Raw genomic sequence first — 23,189 nt, 5'->3', positions numbered from 1 at the left:
GGTGAGCCGAGATCGCGCCATTGCACTCCAGCCTGGGTAACAAGAGCGAAACTCCGTCTCAAAAAAAAAAAAAATCCTTTTGCCCAAATACCAATGGTATTTTCCACTGTAATAGAAAAGACAATTCTAAAATTTATATAGAAACCCGTAAGAGCCCAAATAGCCAAAGTAGTCCTTGGCAAAAAGAACAAAGCTGAATACATCACACTACCTGACTTCAGAATACCTTACAAGCCTATAATAACCAAAATATTATGATAAAAACAGACATATAGACCAATAGAACGGAGTAGAGAATCAAGAAATCCATACCTTTGTACCCAACTGATTTTTGACAAAGGCCCTAAGAACATTAACCTCTTCAATTAATGGTGCTGGGAAAATTAGATATTCATATGCAGAAAAATGAAACTGGATGCCTATCTCTCTCCATGTATAAAAATCCACTGAAGATTGATTAAAATCTTAAACATAAGACTCCAAACTATAAAACTACTAGAAGAAAACATAGGGAAAATACTTCAGGACATTGGTTTAGGCAAAGGTTTTATGGCCAAGACCTCAAAAGCCCAGACAACAAAACCAAAGAGAGACAAATACAAACTGAAAAGCTTCTTCACAGCAAAGGAGACAATTGACAGAATGAACTACCAGTTGAATGGGAGAAAGTATTTGCAAACTTTTCATCTGACAGAGGACAGTAATCAAAATATACAAGGAACTCAAACAACTCAATGTTTAAAAAAACAAAGCAGTCCCATTAAAAAGTAGGCAAAAGATATGAGTAGGTATCTCTCAAAAGAAGTCATACAAATGGCCAACAGACATATAACAAAATGCTCAACATCACTCTTCATTAGGGAAATGCAAATCATAACCGCAGTAAGATCTTACCCCACTTAGAATAGCAATTATTAAAAAGACAAAATATAACATGTCCTGGTGATGATGCAGAAAAAAGGAAACCATACACTGTTGGGAGAAATGTAAATTACTACAGCTACTATGGGAAACAGTATGGCGATTTCTCCAAAAATCGAAAATAGGGCTACCGTACAATCCAGTCTTTCTACTACTGGGTTTTTATCCAAAGAAAAGGACATCAGTACATCAAAAGGATGCCTGCAGTGTAGTTGCATGTTTATTGCAGCGTTACTCACAATAACAAAGATATGGAGTCAACCTACAAATATATCAACAGATGAATGGATCAAGAACATGTAGTATGTATAAACAATGGAATACTATTTGGGCGTATTTAAGAATGAAATCATGTCATTTGCAGCAACATGGATGGAAGTGGCGGTCATTATGTTAAGTGAAGTAAGGCAGGCACAGACAAATTTAGCAGGTTCCCACTCACATGTGAGAGCTAAAAAAATGCTGATCTCATGGAGATAGAGAGTACAATGATAAATACCAGAGACTTGGAAGGGTATGTGAGTGGGAGGAGGGAATGAAGAGAAGTTGGTCAATGGGTACAGTCATACAGTTAGATAGAAAGTATGAATTCTAATTTTTGATAGAGTAAGATGACTATAGTTAACAACAATGTATTATATATTTCCAGTAGCTAGAAGATAGAACTTGAAATTTTCCCAATACATAGAAATGGTAAATACTCCAGGTGATGGATACCCCAAATACCCTGACTTGATCATAACACATTCCATGCATGAAACAAAATATCATGTGTATTTCATACATATGTAAAATATGTATCAACAAAAATAAAATAACTAGTATGTCAGTTGAAAAAAATTAGTAACATAAAATAACTGATATTGGGTACATTCACATCATTTAAAATACAATTTCAAATCAAGGAAGGATGAAAAATAATTGAAAAAGTTCAATGAGATAAAAATTAAAAACAAAATAATTTTCAAAAATGAAATCTGGTGTGGCTATATTAGTGTCAGACAGAGGAGGTATGAGATGAAACAGGACATTTCTTATTGAAAATAAGGTCAATTCAATTAAAAAGGTATAAAACTTCTAAATTTTTATGTATCTAGCAAAAGAAGCAAAAATTGAGAGTCATAAAAGGAGTAATAGACAAGTCTACAATCATAGTTGGAAACTTTAACATCCTTATTTCTCTCAGTATGAAACAAGACATACAATAGTAAATGACTTGAATAAAAATTAGTTAAAATATGAATGATAGACCCAACTTGACCAAAGTGATATTTATAGAACATTACATTCAACAACTTATTATTTTCAAGTTCATAAGGAATATTGACTGAGAGAAACTAGCAATTATTTTCAACGGAATGGTAATAAAAATAATATCAGAATTTGTAGGATGCAATTAAAATATTAAAAGGAAAAGTATGTTCTTAAATACTTATGGTAGAAAAGGAAGTTTAAAATAAATGAGTTAAGCTATCATCTTAAGATGCTTTAAGAAGAATAAATAGAAAATAATCAAAATAAGAATGAAAGCAATAACATAGAAAAGAAATTTTAAAATGAAGGAAAACAAAGCTAGAAGGTTATTTGACAAAAATTAATGAAACTGATAAAACTTTATACAGAATGATTAGGAAAGAAAGGGAAAAAAAAAACCCACAAATTACCAATACCAAGAATGAAAAGGAAATAGTCATACAGGATCACAGATTCTGTAGGCATTAAATGCATAACTTATTTCAGCAGAGGCACCAACTTGGATGAATTTATTGAAAAAAACCAGCTTAACACGTAAACCAGAAAATTTAAGTAACCATCTACATATTTAAGAAACCGAATTTCTATAAGCAAAACATTCTCATAAAGTAAATGCCCAGATGGTTTCACTGGTATCTTATATCAGATATTTTAGGAAGAAATAACATTAATCTTATGCCATTTCTTTCAGAAGATCAAAGCAGAGGGATTGTTTTCCAACCCATGTTATGATACAAGGGTAACCTTAGTATTTGACAAAGATATTATAAGGAAGGAAAACTACAGACCAATAGCCCTCATGAATATATGTGCAAAGAAGTTTAATAAGTTATTGCTTAGGGATGAACAATCTAGCAGTATTATTGCATGTGGACACCAAATAAGGATTTTCCAAGGAATGTACAGTTGACTTAACATTTCAAACGTCAGTCAATGCCAACAAATGATACTGGAACATAAGGATATCCACATGCATGAGAATGAAGTTGGACCCTTTATCCCATACATAAAAACTAACTCAAAATGTATCAGGAACCAAAATGTTAAGAGCTAAAACTATAAATTTCTTAGAAGGACTTAGAAGTAAATCTTTCTGTCCTTAGATTATGCAATTGTTTCTTAGATATGATCCCAAAAGCACAGGCAACAAAAAAAATGAATAGGACATCATAAAAATTTAAAACTTTTATACTTCAAAGGATACCATCATGAAAGTAAAAAAGCCCACAAAATAGGAAAAAATATTTTCAAATCATGAAATTGGTAAGGGACTTGTACCAGAATATATGTAGAACTCTTACAACTGAGCAGTAAGAAGGCATAAAATGGGCAAGAGATCGGAGTGGACCTTTTTCTAAAGAAGATAGACAAATAATAAGTACAGGAAAAGATGCTCAACATCAGTAGTCATTAGCGAAATGCAGATCACAACCACAAGTAGATACCACTTCACATCCAACAAGATGGCTATAATAAAAAAGATGAATAATAACAAGTGCTGGTGAGGATGTGGAGAAATTGGAACCCTCATATTGTTGATAGGAATATAAACATGGTGCTGCTACTTTGGACAACAATTTGGCAGTTCCTCAAAAAGCTAAACATAGAGTTACCATGTTACCCAGCAATTCCATTCCTAGGTATATACCCAAGAAAATGAAAAGATATGTCCACATAAAAACTTTTGCATAGATATTTATAGCAGCATTATTTATAATAGCAAAAAAGAAGAAACAATCCAAATGCCCATCAACTGATGAGTAGGTCAACAAAATGTGAAATATTCATGCAATGGAGTATTTTCAGCAATAAAAAGGAATCAAGTGCCGATATACACCATAGCTTGTATGAAACTGGAAAACATTCTAGGTTAAAGAAGCCAGACACTAAAGGCCCATATTGTATTATTCTGTTTATATGAAATGTTCAGAATAGGAAAATCCGTAGAGGTAACGTGGATTAGTGGTAGGGGTAAGGGAATGGGGAGTGAGTGCTAATGGGCAGAGGGTTTCTTTTAGAGGTGATAAAAATGTTCTGGAATTAGAACATTGCACATTTTGCAAATATATTAAAAACTACTGAATTGAACAGTTATTTCAATGGATGAATTCTATGATATATGAATGATATCTCAGTAAAGCTGTTAAAAATATTAATTGATATAATTTACTGTGTTCCCAAAATAAAGGAGAAAACCCATATGTTCCTCTTGATTACGTATGATCATCTCAACTTGTATTAATGATTAAAAAACCTCAAAATATGAGATATCCAAGGAAAATTCCTTAATGGGATTAAGGGCATCATCTATCAAAAACCTACAGCTAAAATCATACTAATTGGTGAAACACTGAACACTTTCTTTCCAACAGTGACAACAGACAAAGGGGCCATCCACTCATCACTTCTATTCAGTTTTTTACCGGATGCCCCACTAGTACAGCAAAGCAAAGAAAAGATAAAAATTGGAAAAGAAATGATCAAAACCATAGTTATTCTCAGAGGACATGAAATGAATCTGACGAATGATGTACAAGACCTGTTCCCTGAAAACAATAAAACCTTGCTAAGAGAAATAAAAGAAAACCTAAATAGAGAAACATGCCATATTCATGGATTGGAAAGCACAATAATTCTAAGATAGACATTCTTTCCAAATTTAGCTATAGATTCAAAGCAGTCTCAATCAAAATTCCAGCAGATTTTTTTAAAAATAAGAAATTGGCAAGTTGGTTTTATAATTTGTATGGGAATTTAAAGGACCTAGAACTGCAAAAATCAACTTTAAAAAATACCAGAGTTAGAGAACTTACACTACCATGGTTTAAGACTCATTGTTAAGTTACTGTAATGAAGGCAGTGTTCCTCCACAGAAGAGGCAAACCTAAAAATCAATCTATCAGCTTTGAAATCAGCAGGAATACCATCCAACTCTTCTGCAGTTTCATGGCATTCTGAGGGAAGGGAATTACCAGATTTGTTGATGCAGCAGGGTCCACCAGACACTGCAGAAATTATTAAATATTGTCTTAGAATTATAGACATAAATTTGTCTCAGAATTATAGACATAAATTTGTCTCAAGAAGAAACCGGCCGGGCATGGTGGCTCATGCCTGTAATCCCAGCACTTTGGGAGGCCAAGGTGGGTGGATCATGAGGTCAGGAGATCGAGACCATCCTGGCTAACATGGTGAAAACCCCGTATCTACTAAAATTACAAAAAAAAAAAAAAAAATTAGCTGGACATTGTGGCACACACTTGTAGTCCCAGCTACTAGAGAGGTTGAGGCAGGAGAATTGATTGAACCTGGGAGGCAGAGGTTGCAGTGAGCCAAGATCATGCCACTGCACTCCAGCCTGGCGACAGAGCAAGATTCTGTCTAGGGGAAAAAAAAAAAAAAAAAAAAAAAATTATTCAATGTGGAGGGCTAGAACAGAATAATCACCAGCGATGTGGATGCTGTTTGTCATCAGATGAAAAAATTGTCTTTACAATAAAGATTTCCAAAATGATAAATTGTACATCCAACAACCTTAATAAAATATTCTTTAAAAAAGAATGTAAGAGGAAATTTAGATAGACACTTGTTTCTCCTGATGTATGTATTTTGGTCACCTTCACAAGTTTTTCTAATTGCTAACGTACTTTAAGCTTTAATTAAGTATACATTTTAAAATGTTATCCTATTAATTTACTCTTGGCCTTCAAGAATTACCAGTGTTAAACTACTAAAAGCACACAATATCTAGTAAACTCTCATAGGTTTCTCATAATTTCCTTTTTCTTTCAGTCTGTTTAGGGATATAAAGAATTTTTCAGGCGAAGTTACTGCTTTAGGGATGTCGTTTTTCTTAAATTGGATGAGGCTTAGTGAAATAATAACACCCTTATTTGTTCTTAATTCTCATTTTTTAATTCATAAGGTGTATGAATTCATAAGGTATATGGAGTATAACTGGGTTAATAAATGTATTGTGCTCTTAAAAATAAAAATACCAAAATGGTCGCAAAGGAGCTCTTTCTAAAAACTGTCAGATGAGGTCAACCACGTTGACAGCGCCACAACTTAGGCTTTTAAATCAAATCTAAGGTGCGCCTTTAGTATTTCTTTTAAGCTCACTCAGCGAAGTAATTTTCCTTTTGAAAGCAGAAGGGAGAACATTGCTTACTAGCTATGTTAAATGTCTCTTGTGTGAACCTTGATTACAGGTAATCTTCTTGTATTCCACTGAGCACTGGACAGTGGAACACCTATAGGATGTATCGACCATGACTTCCTGAAAAGAGACTTCAGTTTCACAATAGTGGCCAGTGGCATTTAGCCATTGAATGGATGTATTCAACCAAATGGATTTATTGGACCATATTTTAGATTTGTCAAGAACCACCTAGATACAAATTGGCCTTAGTCTTAACCAAATTTTAACTGCTTTTGGTAATCTAGTTCTCATGTTATCCAACAACTAAAGGCATCTGATCTCTGGCAGGAAGCCAACTGCTTCTGGCTGGTAGGTAAGGCGTCACCAATAAAGCTATGTACTAAGAAAACATCCCAGACAGCTAAGTTTGGCAAGTGCACTTATAAGCCACAGGCAAAGTGGTTAATCACTGATTTTACTTGTACCTTTTAAGACTGCCCAGAATTTCAAATGTAGAAACTTGTGTTTCTTTTTGATGCTCTCAGGGCTGCCAGGATGATCCAATTGGGTTTATTTAGAAAGTCATTTACATAAACAGGAGAAGATTGCGGAAGATTGAATGTATGAAAAACAGTTTCCTCAGCCTCAAGTTAATTTCTTAAGAGTTGTTGGTAATTTTAGTTTTGCCTAATTAGCCTTAACCATTAATTTCTTCCAAATGTTTCATTCAACATTGTTCCAGAGCAATAAATAGAAAAACAAAGAGGGAATTTACTGTGTTGTAAAGAGTATAAATCTTCTCAGAGGTGCAAATAATGTGTATTCAAATTATTCTCACTTTAATCATGGTATAGGGTAAGATTTTTGCAAAGATAAATGTCTATTGTCTGTTACTTGACTTGTAGACCCTCCATGTTAGTTGAAGTGAATAACTTTTTGTTATAACAACTTGAAAAGTAATGAAAACATTAATTTCTCTGTCTCTAGATGCTTATGTAGTTATCAGTCACAAATGTGAACTTAAGTGCATCACCATGTTACCTTCTAGTGCCCAACATTTTAGATAAATAGGTACCTTCCCAGCCGGACTCATGCCTGCTATTTGTTGACAGGACATATAACCATGACATGTAAATGAGACAAGTGTACTTAAAAATGATTGACTTTATTATGCATAGCAAATGAGTAATGATTACTTGTGTTGTTTTTGTTTTTTGTTTGGGAAGCAGCAGTCAAATGATAAAAGGAATTTTCTCTTGTTTTTTCAATCTCGAGACAAAAAAACCCTGTAATCTTGGTCATGTCATTGCTTTTTCATGTTAACTTCCTAACTTGAGAAAAGATATTGGTTTCTATGATTGTAAATATTGAGAATCCTCCATTCATTTCATGCTGTAACAACTCTTATTACATTATTTTATTAAATGGGTGAGTGACAGATATGGACCCTACTAGGTATATATTATATGTACAGGTACTAATGACAACACAGCACCCAACACATAGTAGGCATTTGGTGGACAGCTCATTAATGGGTGACTGCATGTTGAGCTTTAGGGTAGAACTTTGAGTCAAGATGGTTGCTTGGATACAACATTTTATCCCCACGTCCTTCCTTCCCAGTAATCTCCAGATTTGAGATTAAAAGGCTATATTTGTCATATCAGCTTTAAAAAAAAGTTAAATATATATAAAATACAAATTCTATGGAAAAATGCCACACAGACTAAAACGTTTAAAATTTTATGTTAAAATATGATTTTTAAGTTCTGGTTTGTTTTCTCCTATAAGAGCAGACGATTTGACAACACTGGAACCCACTTCCTATGCGGCAGTGATTGGTTAGAACCAGGGGTAGTCTCCCTGTTTGGTGAGGCTTGGGCACTTCACTTCCACAGTCTTACACCTGGCCTGCTTCACAGGCATTTGAGACTAACCTGTGTTGTAGATTTTGAACCCTAAGCCAAGTCTATCTGCTAGAATACATTTTCATTCCAGTATGATTCATTCAAATAATATAGTTTATGTTTTTTAAAAAGTCTTCATCTTGGAGTGCTCATTCTGTTTAATCCTAAGGATTAAAATTCTTTTATGATAATTACAATGTATGACTTCTATGTTCTGTAAGTAAAGCAATACTGAAAATTGGTGAAAACTTAACATTTTGGTATTAACTAATTGAGACATTTGGTTACGGTTGAGCTATTCTATTTATATTTCCTTCCAATACTTCTGGATGCAGTAAGTGGTAGGTACTGACAATTTGCTTTTATGCTCTTGAGCTGTCATCACCGTACTGTACATGTTTGGACTGCACTGTCCGCTGCCATGTTGAAGGGGTAGAATGAAACTTAATTTAGGACGAAGGTTATGTTAACAATTTACTAGTAAAAGATGCTCAGAGTACTTGGAAATAGATTTTTCTTCACTTGAAATAGAAAATTAATTTTATTTTAAATGTGCTTCCTAAAACATATTAGAACCCCAATCGTTCCCTGATTTCTTCCGTTGATGACTTTTGTGACTATCATGGTAAAATTTTGAACAGCTAAGAGTTAGTCAGGGTTATTACAATAGCTAATAATGACTGACTAAGAAGGAAGCCTTATTATTTGGCCTGAGATTTCAGCTATTAAAAAATCCTAAGTTTACTTAGGAGTAAAAGTTTGATAACACATAGTATCTCATTTTTGAATGAATTATTTATTAAACAATATCATTGAATGCCTTCTATGTTCAGGTACTTTTCTGGGGACATCATAGTGAACACAGCAGTCATCCCTATACTTGTGGACTTACATACTGGTGGAGGAAATGAACAAGATAAGTAAGGCCTATACTGTGTTTGTGATAAGTGCTAAAAGGTGATGTGAAGCTAGGGAAGGCATTAGGAGATACAGGGGCTCCAACGGTAGATTACACTTTCAAAGATGTCATTCAAGTAAAGTCTTGGAGGAGTTATGGGAGCAAGGCAAGAACATTCCAGGCATAGGGAACAGCAGGTACAAGCACTCTGAAGTAGGAGCGTTCCCGGTGTGTGGGAGGGACAGTGAGAAGGCCAGTCTTAGTGGGTCAGAGTAAGCAAAGGAAGCCAGATATGTTAAGTAGTTTCTTATCCATGGTCAGTATTTGGGCTTTTCCTCTGAAATGGGAGCCACTGGGGAGTAATGAGCAGTAGAGTGATATGAACTGACTTACACCTGAAGAGGCGACTCCAGCTGCCGAACGGGAGGCAGGGTGGAAGGTTGTTGCCATAGAGGTGAGTGATAATAATGCCTTGGACTAGAGCATTAGCCATACAGGCTGTGAGAAGTAATTGGCTTTTCCGTGTATTTTAAGATAGAGCCAATGGGATTTGCCGAGAATAGAAAAGGCAATGATGACGCTTAAGATTTTGGCCTAAACAGAAGAATGGAATTGCCATCTATTGGGGTGAGGACGAAGGTGAAGTGAGGGAAGAAAAGTTGAGGGGAAGTAGCAGAAACTCAGTTCTGGACATGTTAATTCCAAGATGCCTATTAGGCATCAAATGGGGAGGCCCAAAAGGTAGTTGGATATATGTGTCTGGAGTTTAGGAGAAAGGACTAAGATAGAGATACATATTAGGAAATCTCAGCATATAAACATTTTTTTAAAAACATTTGGATGAGAATACCAAGGAAGTGAACCCAGACAGGAGAAGAGATCCCTGGGGAACTTTTGTAGTTATAAGTTGGGGAAGCAGCCAGGGAGACTGAGAAGTTATAATCATAGAGGTCAGAGGAGAGCCAGGTGAGCCTGGTGTCCTAAAAAACAAGGGGAAAAGGTGTTTCAAGGAGAAGCTGGTGATCAACTTTATCAGATGCTGTTGCCGGGCCTTGTGAAATTAGATCTGAGGACAGGCTATTGGATTTGGCATTGGAAGTTATTTCTTACTTTGATAAAGAGGGGTTTTGATGGAGAGGTCAAAGCAAAAAGCTGATTATAGGCAGCTTAAAGAGAAAATGAAAGAATTTGAGGTAACAGATGTAGAGAACTCTTTCAAAGAACTTTGCAGTAAATGGAAGTAAAGAAATGGTGTGGCGACTGGAGGAGGAGGTAGATCTATAGAGTTATTCTTACCTCAGTTTCCAGTGCAACCAGATGCTTTACTTTATATCAAAAATACTTCACAGACATTTTTCTTCAGAATGAGTGGAAGGAAAGTGGTCTAACTGTTGAGTCCTAGGATACTACAACATTTAGTGGTTGGGAGATCAGGAAGAATCAGCAAAGGAAAGTGAGGTTAAGTTTTGGAGTAAAACGAAAGGAAAGTTTGACGTATTATTTGTAGTAGTTTCAGGTACAGCTAGTATTAAGGCATTCCTTGACATTTGGGATGAACTGACTTTTACAGAGTCACACAGATCTTTTGAATGAGGATGTCTGAACCTTTCTGTGCTCATGTGCCTGTCTCGCTCTAAGAAGAGTAGAACAAGGTAGAGCAATAAATTTGCAGCTTTTGCCCATGCTTCCCCGCTGCCCCTGCCTTTTTCTTGAGGCAGAGTCTTGCTCTGCCACCCAGGCTAAAGTGCAGTGGTGCGATCTCAGCTCACTGCAACCTCTGCCTCCTGGGTCCCAGCAATTCTCCTGCCTCAGCCTCCCTAGAAGCTGGGACTACAGGTGCATGCCACCATGCCCAGCTAATTTTTGTATTTTTTAGTAGAGATGGGGTTTCACCATATTGGTCAGGCTGGTCTCAAACTCCTGAACTTGTGATCTGCCCGCCTTGGCCTCCCAAAGTGCTGGCATTGCAGGTGTGAGCCATTGCACCTGGCGCGCCCCAATTTTTTTTTTTTTTCTTAGAGAAAGCACCTTCTGGGACCCAGAAGAAGTCAGCTTGAGAAATGCCGCTATCTGGGTCTTAACGCCTTAACAGTTCTTTGGTGGCATGGGTCAGATCAGTAAGTCAGGAAGCACAAGACTTTGACAAAGAGAATTTTCTTCAAATAAGTTGGTGGTTTTCATTTTTTCCCCTCCAAAATTCCTCACTGAAAGATTAACTGAGATTCTCAGGAAATTATCCATTACACAAATGGATAGTAGCTTCATTCTTAATGATAGTTTAAGTGTTAGCCTTTCATTTCTTTTTAAATAGAAGATGCTCTTTTCAAACTATAGTAAGATTCATGTTATCTGGCAGCTACCAACCAGAAGACCATAAATGACATTTTGGGTTTCACCTAGTACAAATCATCAGGATGCTGAGACCTCCCTTCCAGGTTCCCTATGAAGAGGAAACTGTGCTGTCTTGACCAAGGAGATGGTGACCTAGAGCCTCCCCTTACAGACCCAAAGAGAACCCCTCAGTAGTAAAACTCCATAGAATGTCAGAATCAGAAAGAACTCTGAATATAATTGAAGTTTTCTACTTTTACCTACAAAGACGTTGAAACCCAGAAAGCTAGTGACTTCCCGATCCAGAAACTATTCAATCTATCAACAGCAGAGTTAAGGCTTAAACCAAGTTAAGTCAAGATTTGTGACAGTAGCTGTCCTGAGCAAACCCTGTTTCACCCTGAAAACCTGCTTTGTCAAAAGCCTCCTGCACTTAAAGGCATGCCTCTTAACAGAGCCAGATTTAGAATCCTCCTTCATGTTAAGTCTTCGGGAGGAGTCAAGATAGCTCTAAATTTGGAGTCCAGAGGCTTTCATTCACATATCAATTTTTCCACTTCCTCTCTGACCATAAGCAAACCACATCACCATTCTAAGTCTCGTTTGTTTTTTTTTAAAACTGAAAAAAAATAGGTATAGTATACATCTTTCTGTCTGACATGGTATTTTGAGATCTCATTGATGCAAAAGTGCTATGGAAACTAAAGCATTATGCAGATATAGGGATTTATTGTTAAGATTTCACAAGGAAGTAGTTTCTGCATCCTTCAAAGACATAATTGCATTCAGAGCAAGATTCTTGCATTTCATTCTTCTGTTCCCCAATAATAACTTGCAGAATAAGTATTTCTTAAATAATGGAGCACTTTTATCATCTGTAGCAAGAGGGAATATTCATGATAATTCTCCATGTGAGTGGTGGAGTAATAGGTACTGTGGGGCTTGCCATGTTTATGTGAGTATCTTCACAGGCTTTTAACTTAAAAATAGGAGGGAACTCTTGTCTGGTGTTGCTTCTGACTGAAGTGTGGTGTCAGTAAGCCTGGTAATAGTAAGAACCAAAGTGGCCTTGAGGCTAGAACAACATGCTATTCTCATCAGACAGCATTTTAATCCTATTTTAAATGGACATGATATTTATATGTGAGAATAGAACATTTTGCCCTTTATATACTTTAAATATCCCTGTTTCAGTGCTAACAATGAAATTTACCCTAATGTCATCTTTGTGTTTTGTCCACGTTTGCTAGTGATCTTTATGGCCGTCTTGTTTTCAGTGTGGAGAATGAGGTATGAGCGACACACAGTAAGATGAATAACATGGCATTCCTCTCTCATTCTGTTGATATTTCTGATTGGTTGGTTGAACTTGGGAATTATATCTTCAAACTGCTCTGGCCTATTTAATACTTTTAAGACAATGAGAAAATAGAAGTAAATACTTTTTTTTTTTTTGATTCATTAACAATGTATACATAAGTTAAATGAAGTCAACATCAGAGATTATCCAAACTCTGAAAGAATGCTCTAGAGATCGTCTAACCCAGTCTTCATTTTCCATTGCCCAATATCACACAGGCTTAGGAAGTAGGTACCCAGATCTTTTCAACTATAGTTAATGGATTTTTATTCTATAAAATATATACATTATTCCAGAGCTATATTAAGAAAGTTCATGTGAAACTGTCAGTTAGTTGAGTACATCTGCTTTCAGGATGAAGGCTGAAGACCAAACTCTATTTTTAGAGCAGTTAACTACATTCCAAGGTTTAATGCTGCACACAAAGAATGCTTAGAAGATACTTATTCACAAATTGCATCTTTTTGAAAGACAGCTCTTAAAAAGCAATGAGCAGGGAACTTCTGGGAAAAGGATGGGCAGGGAGTGGCAGTACCTCCTGATTCGACTCATTAAGAGAGAAAAACATTTAAAAGTCCACAATAGAAACAAGGCAATAAAAACCAACCAGACACACTTCCCCAGCCCTTCTCTTGCCTTTCTCTCTGGACTTAGTCATTGAAGGTCTATCACATTTGTGCCTCTAAAAAAAGCTGAGGCCGGTTACGCGCAGTGGCTCATGCCTGTAATCCCAGCACTTTGGGAGGCCAAGGTGGGCGGATTGTGAGGTCAGGAGATTGAGACCATCCTGGCTAACACTGTGAGACCCCGTCTCTACTAAAAATTCAAAAAAAACATTAGCCAGGTGTGGTGGCACTCACCTGTAATCCTGCTACTTGGGAGGCTGAGGCAGGAGAATCGCTTGAACCTGGGAGGTGGACATTGCAGTGAGCCAAGATTGCACCATTGCACTCCAGACTGGGCAATGGAGCTAGACTCCGTCTCAAAAAAAAAAAAAAAAAAAGAGAAAGAAAGAAAGCTGAGGCTGGCTGTTATCATGTCAGGCAAAAATTCACGAGACAAAGATGTAAGGTAATGTCAGCTCACAGTACAATCTCACAGTACCATAATTATGTTATCCAAGTAGTGATAAATACAGAAGGGAAACTTAACTTGTTGTTAAATGGATTTTTATTCTATAAACTATACATAATATTCCAGATTATATAAAAGTTCATGTGACATTGTTCGTGCATGAAAAATTAGATGTTTTCTATGACTCAGCAATTTGAAAAATAAGAATTAATGGGAGAAGGGAAAATGGTAGAAAAAAAGGGTATCTGTTTCTTCAAAAGTACATGTTAACATAAAATTGAGCTGTACACATTTGTGTCTCAGGAGGCCAGAGTCCTGCTTTCCAGGAGGGAAAATGTCCATGCAAACAAGTTTACCCTAGTGTTTTTCATGTTCCTGCTGGTGTTGGATTTGTCAGAATGTTATTAATGCAGCATAACACAACAAATGTACAAGACTCAGGGCTGCCATTTGACTACTGTTTACATTGCTGATGCCTCTAATGTTCTCTCTCTGAAGAGGACTTTTAAAATTAAGTCATGTGCAGTTTTCCTAGAAACCACACAAGTGCAGTTTCTAAGGCAGTCTTAAAAATTCTTGAGATCCAAGATGGCCAATTAGACATAACTCCAGCACACAGCACCCAGTGAGAGAGATGCAAAAATCCAGAGATCTCTTAGCTCCAACCGAGGTACCAGGTACATTTCAATGGATCTGGTCCGATGGTGAGCAAAGCCCACTGAGGGCAGACCGAGGCGGGGAGGGGTGCTCCTTCACCCAGAAAGTGCATCTGACCAGTGAGTCAGAGGCTCCCCTCTGGCACTCCGGTCCAGATACAGCGCTTCCCCTAAAGCCTCAGCAATACACAGAACAGGGGATTTTTGCCAGTTGACTACCTGGAATTACAAGCGCAGAGTTGAATAAGAGCCTGCGGACTGAGCTATTGCCCCCTGCCCCTGCCTGGAGGGAGGGGGAGCTGTAAGCAGCAGCAGCCAGGCAGGTCCCTACCCCATGACCAGAGAGAGAGGAAGCTGAAAGTGAGAGACAGCCAGGTGCCACTGAGTGGGTCCCTACCCTCCCCCACAAACCCCAGAGGGCTGAAGCTCTGACTCTAGTGGGTTGCGCAGCCAGTGCCACAGTCTGAGATGAACCCTGAATGATCCAGCCCAGTGAAGGAAGGGCACAACCCACCAATAGAGAGGTGAGACTGGGCTACGTGGTTTAACAAAAAACACAGGAAGCCTACATAGCAATGGTACTGTGTTCTTAACAACCCAGCAGTCTACAGGTCAGTGGAAGAGGCGGGCCTAATCTCCTGGTATTAAAAAAAAAGACACAGGAAGCTTCCCTAGTAACCCGAAGTAGTCCCTAGAAACCCAGTAGAGCCTCCACAGGCAGAAAAGCAACCTCATCAAGCAGCTCCCTGACACCACAGCCAGGTAAATCCACAAAGATGGGGAAAAAAACAGTGCAAAAAAGATGAAACCATCAAAGACCAGAGCAACCTTTCTCCTTCAAGGGATCACAAACTCCTCAACAACACAGGATCACAACTTGACCAAGGAGTGTGACGAATTGACAGAAACAGACTTCGGAAGGTGGATAAAAACAAACTTTTCTTAGCTAAAGGAACACGTTCTAACTGAATGCAAAGAAACCAAAAACCTTGAAAAAGGTTAGACAAAACGCTAACTAGAATAACCAGCTTAGAGAAGAACATAAACGATTTAATGGAGTTGAAAAACACAGCACGAGAACTATGTGAAGCAGACACAAGTTTTAATAGCCGAATCAATCAAGCAGAAGAAAGGATATCAGAGATTGAAGATGAACTCAATGAAATAAAAAGAGAAGGCAAGACAAGAGTAAAAAGAAATTAACAAAGCCTCCAGGAAATACGAGATTATGTGAAAAGACCTAATCTACGCTTGATCGGGGTACCTCAATATGATGGGGAGAATGACTTCAAGCCGGAAAACACGTTCCAGGGTATTATCCAGGAGAACTTCTCAAACCAAGCCTAGCAAGGCAGTCCAAATTTCAACTTCAGGAAATACGGAGAACTCCACAAAGATATTCCTCAAGAAGAGCAACCTCAAGGTACATAATCTTCAGATTCACCAGGGTTGAAATGAAGGAAAAATGCTAAGGGCGGCCAGAGAGAAAGGTCAGGTCACCCACAGAGGGAAGCCAATCAGACTCACAGTAGAACTCTTGGCAGAAAACCTACAAGCCAGAAGAGACTGGGGGCCAATATTCAACATCCTTAAAGAAAAGAACTTTGAACACAGAATCTCATATCCAGCCAAACTAAGCTTCGTAAGGGAAGGAGAAATAAAATCCTTTACAGACAAGGAATTACTGAGAGATTTTGTCTCCACCAGACCTGCCCTACAGGAGCTCCTGAAAGAAACACTAAGCATGGAAAGGAACAAGTACCAGACACTGCAAAAGCAAACCAGTTGGCAAACACCAAAAATGCAATGAAGAAAATGAGTCAACTAATGGGAAAGAAAACCAGCCAGTAACAAAATGGCAGAATCAAATTTACACAGAACAATATGAACATTGAATGTAAATGGCCTAAATGCCCCAATCAAAAGACACAGACTGGCAAACTGGATAAAAAGTCAGAACCCATCGGTGTGCTGTATTCAGGAAACCCATCTCACATACAAAGACACATGTGGACTCAAAGGAATGGAAGATTTACCAAGCAAGTGGAGAACAAAAAAAAAGCAGGGGTTGCAATCCAAGTCTCTGATAAAATGGACTTCAAATCAACAAAGATCAAAAGAGACAAAGAAGGGCATTACATAATGGTAAAAGGATCAGTCCAACAGGAAGATCTAACTATCCTAAATATATAGGTCCACAACACAGGAGCACCCAGATACATAAAGCAAGTTCATAATGACCTAAAATGAGATTTAGACTCCCACAAAATAATAGTGGGAGACTTCAACACTCCACTGTCAATATTAGACAGATCAACAAGACAGAAAATTAACAAGGATATCCAGGACTTGAATGCAGGGCTGGACCAAGCGGATCTAATAGACATATACAGAATGCTCCACCCCAAATCCACAGAATATACATTTTTCTCAGCACCACATTGCACTTACTCTAAAATTGACCACATCATTGAAAGCAAATCACTCCTCAGCAAATGCAAAAGAACAGACATCATAACAGTCTATCAGACAACAATGAAATCAGACTAGAACTCAGGATCAGGAAACACACTCAAACCCACACAACCACTTGGAGACTGAACAACTTGCTTCTGAGTGTCAACTGGATAAACAATGAAATGAAGGCAGAAATATAAAGATGTTCTTCAAAACCAAGCAGTATGAAGACACAACTTACCAGAATCTCCGGGACACCTTTAAAGCAGTGTCAAGAGGGAAATTTATAGCAATAAATGCCCACCAGAGAAGAGAAGCAAGATCTAAAATTGGCACCCTATTGTAAAAATTGAAAGAGCTACAGGAGCAAGATCAAAAAAACTCAAAAGCTAGCAGAAGACAAGAAATAACTAAGATCAGAGCTGAACTGAAGGAGACAGAAACACAAAAAAAAAAACCTTAAAAAAAAAATCAATAAATCCAGGAGCTGGTTTTTTGAAAAGATCAACAAAATAGATGGACCTTAGCCAGATTAATAGAAAAGAGAGAAGAATCAAATAGATTAAATTAAAAAACGATAAAGGGATGTCACCACTGATCCAACAGAAATACAAAGTACCATCAGAGATTACTACAAACAGCTCTACTCACATAAACCAGTAAACCAGGAAGAAATGGATAAATTCCTAGACACCTGTATTCTACCAAGACTAAACCAGGAGGAAGTTGAAACCCGGAATAGACCAATAACAAGGGCTGAAGTAGAGGCAGCAATCAATAGCCTACCAATCAAAAAAAGTCCAGGTCCAGAGGGGTGCACAGCTGAATTCTACCAGATGTACAAAGAGGAGCTGGTTCCATTCCTTCTGAAACTGTATCAAACAATACAAAAGGAGGGAATCCTCCCTAACTCATTTTATGAGACCAACAGCATCCTGATACCAAAACCGGGCAGAGACTCAACTAAAAAAGAAAACTTCAGGCCAATATCCATGATGAACATCGACACAAAAATCTTCAATAAAATACTGGCAAACAGATTGCAACAGCACATAAAAAAGCTTCTCCATCATGACCAAGTAGGCTTTGTCCCAGGGATGCAAGGTTGGTTCAACATATGCAAATCCATAAATGTAATCCATGACATAAACGGAACCAAAGACAAAAACCACATGATCTCAATAGATGCAGAGAAGGTCTTTGATAAAATTCAACAGCCCTTCATGCTAAAAACTCAATAAACTAGGTATTGACGGTAGGTATCATAAAATGATAAAAGCTACATATGACAAACCTACAGCCAATATCATACTGAACAGGCAAAAGCTGGAAGAATTCCCTTTGAAATCAGGTATTAGATGAGGATGCCCTCTCTCACCACTCCTATTCAACACAGTATTGGACGTTCTAGCCAGAGCAATCAGGCAAGAAAAAGAAATAAAGGGTATTCAAATAGGAAAGAAGGAAGTCAAATTGTCTCTATTTTGCAGATGACATGATTGTATATCTAAAAGACCCCATCGTCTGAGCCCAAAAGCTCCTGAAACTGATAAGCAACTTCAGCAAAGTCTCAGGATACAAAATCAATGTGCAGAAATCACAAGCATTTCTATATACCAATAACAGACAAACAGAGAGCCAATTCAAGAGTGAACTCCCATTCACAATTGCTACAAAGAGAATAAAATACCTAGGAATACAACTAACAAAGGATGTAAAGGACCTCTTCAAGGAGAACTGCAAACTACTCCTCAAAGAAATAAGAGAGGACACAAATGGATGGAGAAACATTCCATGCTCATGGTTAGGAAGAATCAGTATCATGAAAATGGCCATACTGCCCAAAGTAAACTACAGATTCAATGCTATCCCCATCAAGCTACCAATGACCTTCTTCACAGAACTGTAAAAAACCACTTTAAACTTCATATGGAATCACAAAAGACCCTGCATAACCAAGACAATCCTAAGCAAAAAGAACAAAGCTGGAGGCATCACACTGCTGGACTTCAAACTATACTACAAGGTTACAGTAATCAAAACAGCATGGTACTAGTACCAAAACAGACACATAGACCAATGGAACAGAACAGACACCCCAGAAGAAACACCACACACCTGCAACCATCTGATCTTTGACAAATCTGGCAAAAACAAGCAATGGGGAAAAGACTCCCTGTTTAATAAATGGTACTGGGAAAACTGGTTAGCAGTGTGTAGAAAGTAGAAACTAGACCCCTAACTGTCACCTTACACTAAAATTAACTGCAGATGGATCAAAGATTTAAACATAAAACCTAACACCATAAAAACACTAGAAGAATATGTAGGCAAAACCATCCAGGACATAGACATAGGCAAGGACTTAATGACTAAAACACCAAAAGCAATGGCAATAAAAGCCAAGATAGACAAATGGGATCCAGTTAAACTCCAGAGCTTCTGTACAGCAAAAGAAACCATCATTAGAGCAAATTGGCAACCAACAGAATGGGAAAAAATTTTTTGCAATCTACCCATCTGTCAAAGTGCTAATATCCAGAATCTACAAGGAATTAAAACAGATATACAAGAAAAAAACAAACAACCCTATTCAAAATTGGGCGAAGGATATGAACAGACACTTTTCAAAAGAGGACATATATGAGGCCAACAAACATGAAAAAATGCTCATCATCACTGGTTATTAGAGAAATGCAAATCAAAACCACACTGAGATACTGTCTCACGCCGGTTAGAATGGTAATCATTAAAACATCTGGAGACAGCAGATGCTGGAGGGAATGTGGAGAAATAGGATCACTCTTACACAGTTGGTGGGAGTGTAAATTAGTTCAACCATTGTGGAAGACAGTGTGGCAATTTCTCAAGGTTCCAGAAACAGAAATTCCATTTGACCCAGCAATCCCATTACATACCCAAAGAACTATAAATCATTCTACTGTAAAGACAAATGCACCTATATATTCATTGCAGCCCTGTGTACAATAGCAAAGACCTGGAACCAACCCAAATGCCCATCAATGATAGACTGGACAAAGAAAATGTGGTGCATATGTGCCATGGAATACTACGCAGCCATAAAAAACAATGAGTTTGTGTCCTTTGTAGGGACTTGGGTGAATCTGGAAACCCTCATTCTCAGCAAACTGACAGAAGAACAGAAAGCCAAACACCGTATGTTCTCACTCATAGGTGGGTGTTGAACAAGAGAACACATGGACTCAAGGAGAGGAGCATCACACACTGGGGGCAATTGGGTGGGTAGGGGAGAGACGGTGGGGGGTGGGGAGAACATGGAGAGAAATGCCAGATATAGTATGCACCTAAAGTAAAATAAGTAAATTTAAGAAAAAAAAAAACGATCTTAACATTGAGTATGAATGATAGGAAATTTCAGCTACTACTTAGATTGTGATTAAGATATCAGGTAATTAAATACTTTCTATATTTTAATTTTCTTGTTTCAAAATCTTTGAGCTAAATGTGTTAATCCAGTGTGTTTGGTTTTATAAGAAAGTTATAGCCCTAACAATATTGGCTTTGGATAGTCAGTTTAATTTACAAGTTGATAGTTTTTCAAGGTGTGTTAACCTCAAGAATTGGTCTGTGCATCTCAGGGAATTAGCAAGAAAGCAGCAAATTATACTACACAGCCAGTAAATTCCATTGGTATGGAGCTGTTTGCATCTGAGAATCTAAAGTTCCATCCCTTTTCTAACAGCACGATCAGTTGGAAGGTGGAAAATTTGGCCTTCACTTTCACCAGGGATGCAGCTACCGCTGTATGAGAAGTTGGACTATCTCTTGAACAGAAAGAGCAGAGTGTCTTAAGATCCTGCATGTTTACATCAACATAGCCCTAGAGTGGTCTGTTTCCGTCATGTACCCACTCAGCATTTCCAGAGTGTGCTTCTATGTGAAACACATGGTCAGGTACAGGGAAACTGAGATGTACGTAACACAAGCTTCTTCCTACAACCAACTTTCAATTACAAAAACCTAAAAACTTGAAACTAAGGCTGGCTGAGAAATGCTCATATGGGTGCTATAGGAGCTAGAAGAAGAGCTTCTGAGTTGGGCCTGGTCAAGGAGGTCTTCCCTTGAGAAAGAGCCAGAAAAAGCTATTAGAGACATGAAATCACAGAGAGATGTGTGAGCAGGGCATGCAACAAGGAGTGGAAAGAGATGACCCAAAATGGATGTCTGCTGCTTTTTCATGTATCATTTTCATGTGTTATTTCACATTAGTTCCAAATTTGAATAAAAGTACGCTGCTATTTAAATATTGTAAAGGTACCTTGTTAAGTTATTCTGCTTGTAGGATACTCTAGAGTCTACACAATCCTTAGACACTTGCTCAGTGTAAAACAGTTCATTGTATTTTTTATGCTGATGTCCAGGTTTGTTGTAGAAAGTGGTCTATTTTAGGCTAAAGAGAAATTTAAACTCACTTCTCTAAAAAAGAACTTTGGAGATAAGCTCATATAAAACATTTTCTTAAACAGCTCCCACTGTTTCTATGATTTGATGCCCCATTGAGATCTCCACAGGAAGCTTCAAACACATCTTGGCTTACACTTTTTCAGACCAAGGTTACTTGCCTTCCAATGAGACTCACCATGTTTCAGTACTTAGGGAAAGCTCGTTTAGAGAAACAAGTAGAGAAGATTGCCTGAAGTTTATGCAGCCCCTCTTAGAAATTCCAGACATTTATCTTTCCTTGGATTAAGCCAGTACACCAAAAAGAGGAATTCTTAACTGACATCATCCTGACCCCTCGTGAAATAGAGTGAAGTGCTTACTGTCTTCTACCAGAGCCTCCAGCACCAGCCTCCTTTGGGTGGTGTAACACTCAGCCCTACAAAATTCCCTGTTGTAAAGCTAATGTCTTCACTCAGTCACTAAACACAGTGCCACCTTTACAAAGACCTATAGGAGAAATGGCTCCTTGGTCTCAGTGCCAGGAACAATTGTTCTCATCGGAGCAATGGGTTTGCTGTGATGATGCTACATGAATCACCTGCCTGATCTGTGCTACTAGGAAACTGAGAGACAGGGCAGCAGTCTTGCCTCCGGCACAGGTACCAACTCCTCAGCTTAGATTTGCGTTAACCCCACTTCCATCTTTATTTTGTAAGCTCTTATTTTTCTTCTCGTTTCATCTCCTACTTTAGGCTATTGAATTTTCTTAATTTTTGTAAGCTACTTAAATTCTTTAAGGAATAAATTTAGGGTATGAACACGTATTAAGTATCCTTAGTTACTATGTTTAGAGAACAAAACATAAATTATTAGTTTTCAGATAATGAATATACTCAGTATAGCTGACATTAAAACTGCTACTCTTGTGAATATGACTAAACTATACATTCTGTGTGGTCAGGGGCCTTGGCTAACTTGGTCACTTCTGTATCTCAAGTTGCTAGTGCTGTGCTTGGCATGTAGCAGATGCTCAGTAAATATTTCCTGAGCGATTTGACCAAAAGGTCTTTCAGTAACTGAAGCTTACCAATGGTGCAGTCTGTGGATGCTCAGAAGCAAAGTGAAGGCCTAATGCTCTGGTATTTTCTCCACCTTTTTTGGACATGGGTGCAGGTGTAACAAGGGACACCACTGACCCCTCTGATGCTCTCCTGTCTCTCTCTCTGCAGACTCACATTTCAAGACTCCCTCCTGGTGCGGTGGCAGGACAGTCCGTGGCAATTGAAGGTGGAGTGTGCCGCCTGGAGAGCCCAGTGAACTGACCCTTCAGGCTGAGTGTGAAGTGTCTGAGAGGCATTTCAGAACCTGAGCTTTTTGGGGTTTTTAATTGAAGTTGGCTGTTTTATCTTCCTTGTTTTATAATTCCTATTGCAACTTCGTGCACTGCTCGAGACACAAGTGCTGCTGTAGTTAGCGCTTAGTGACACACGGGCCTTTGGCGGGTGAGCGGGACTGTGTGTGTGTGTGTGTGTGTGTGTGTGTGTGTGCGTGCGTGTGTGCGCACGCGCGCACATGTGTGTATGTGTGCAGTATGTGTGTTCGCTTCTCCCTGGATGAAATAGAAACTCCTCATTATGTGACCAGGAATGGTTAAATCATCTTTACATAATGTATGCTTTAACTGTTTACAAGTAAAACCTAAAGTTGCAGGAAACATTTTTTATTTCATCAAGAGATACCAACTGTCACTGATGTAATGTGTCAG

The 23,189-nt window shown here is 38.0% G+C and overlaps 1 protein-coding gene across 6 annotated transcripts in view; it reads left to right on the top strand.

Annotated features, from left to right (window-relative positions):
• TASP1 (taspase 1) overlaps nt 1-22,949 on the top strand; it is a 243,572-nt gene extending 220,623 nt beyond the window's left edge. For all 6 annotated transcript variants that reach the window (XR_004259822.1, XM_032248011.1, XM_032248014.1 and 3 more), the window contains one exon: nt 22,654-22,949. Coding sequence is in view for 5 of the 6 variants with exons in the window: in XM_032248011.1 (XP_032103902.1) it covers nt 22,654-22,746 (93 nt within the window). In the remaining variant the exon portion in view is untranslated. The remainder of the gene's footprint in view (nt 1-22,653) is intronic.
• Nucleotides 22,950-23,189: the final 240 nt, after the last annotated feature.

The sequence above is a fragment of the Sapajus apella genome, unplaced genomic scaffold, assembly GCF_009761245.1.
Source record: "Sapajus apella isolate SASKATOON/1434 unplaced genomic scaffold, GSC_monkey_1.0 scaffold65, whole genome shotgun sequence".
NCBI classification, from domain to species: Eukaryota; Metazoa; Chordata; class Mammalia; order Primates; family Cebidae; genus Sapajus; species Sapajus apella.
This window is presented reverse-complemented; position numbering and strand designations above follow the sequence as displayed.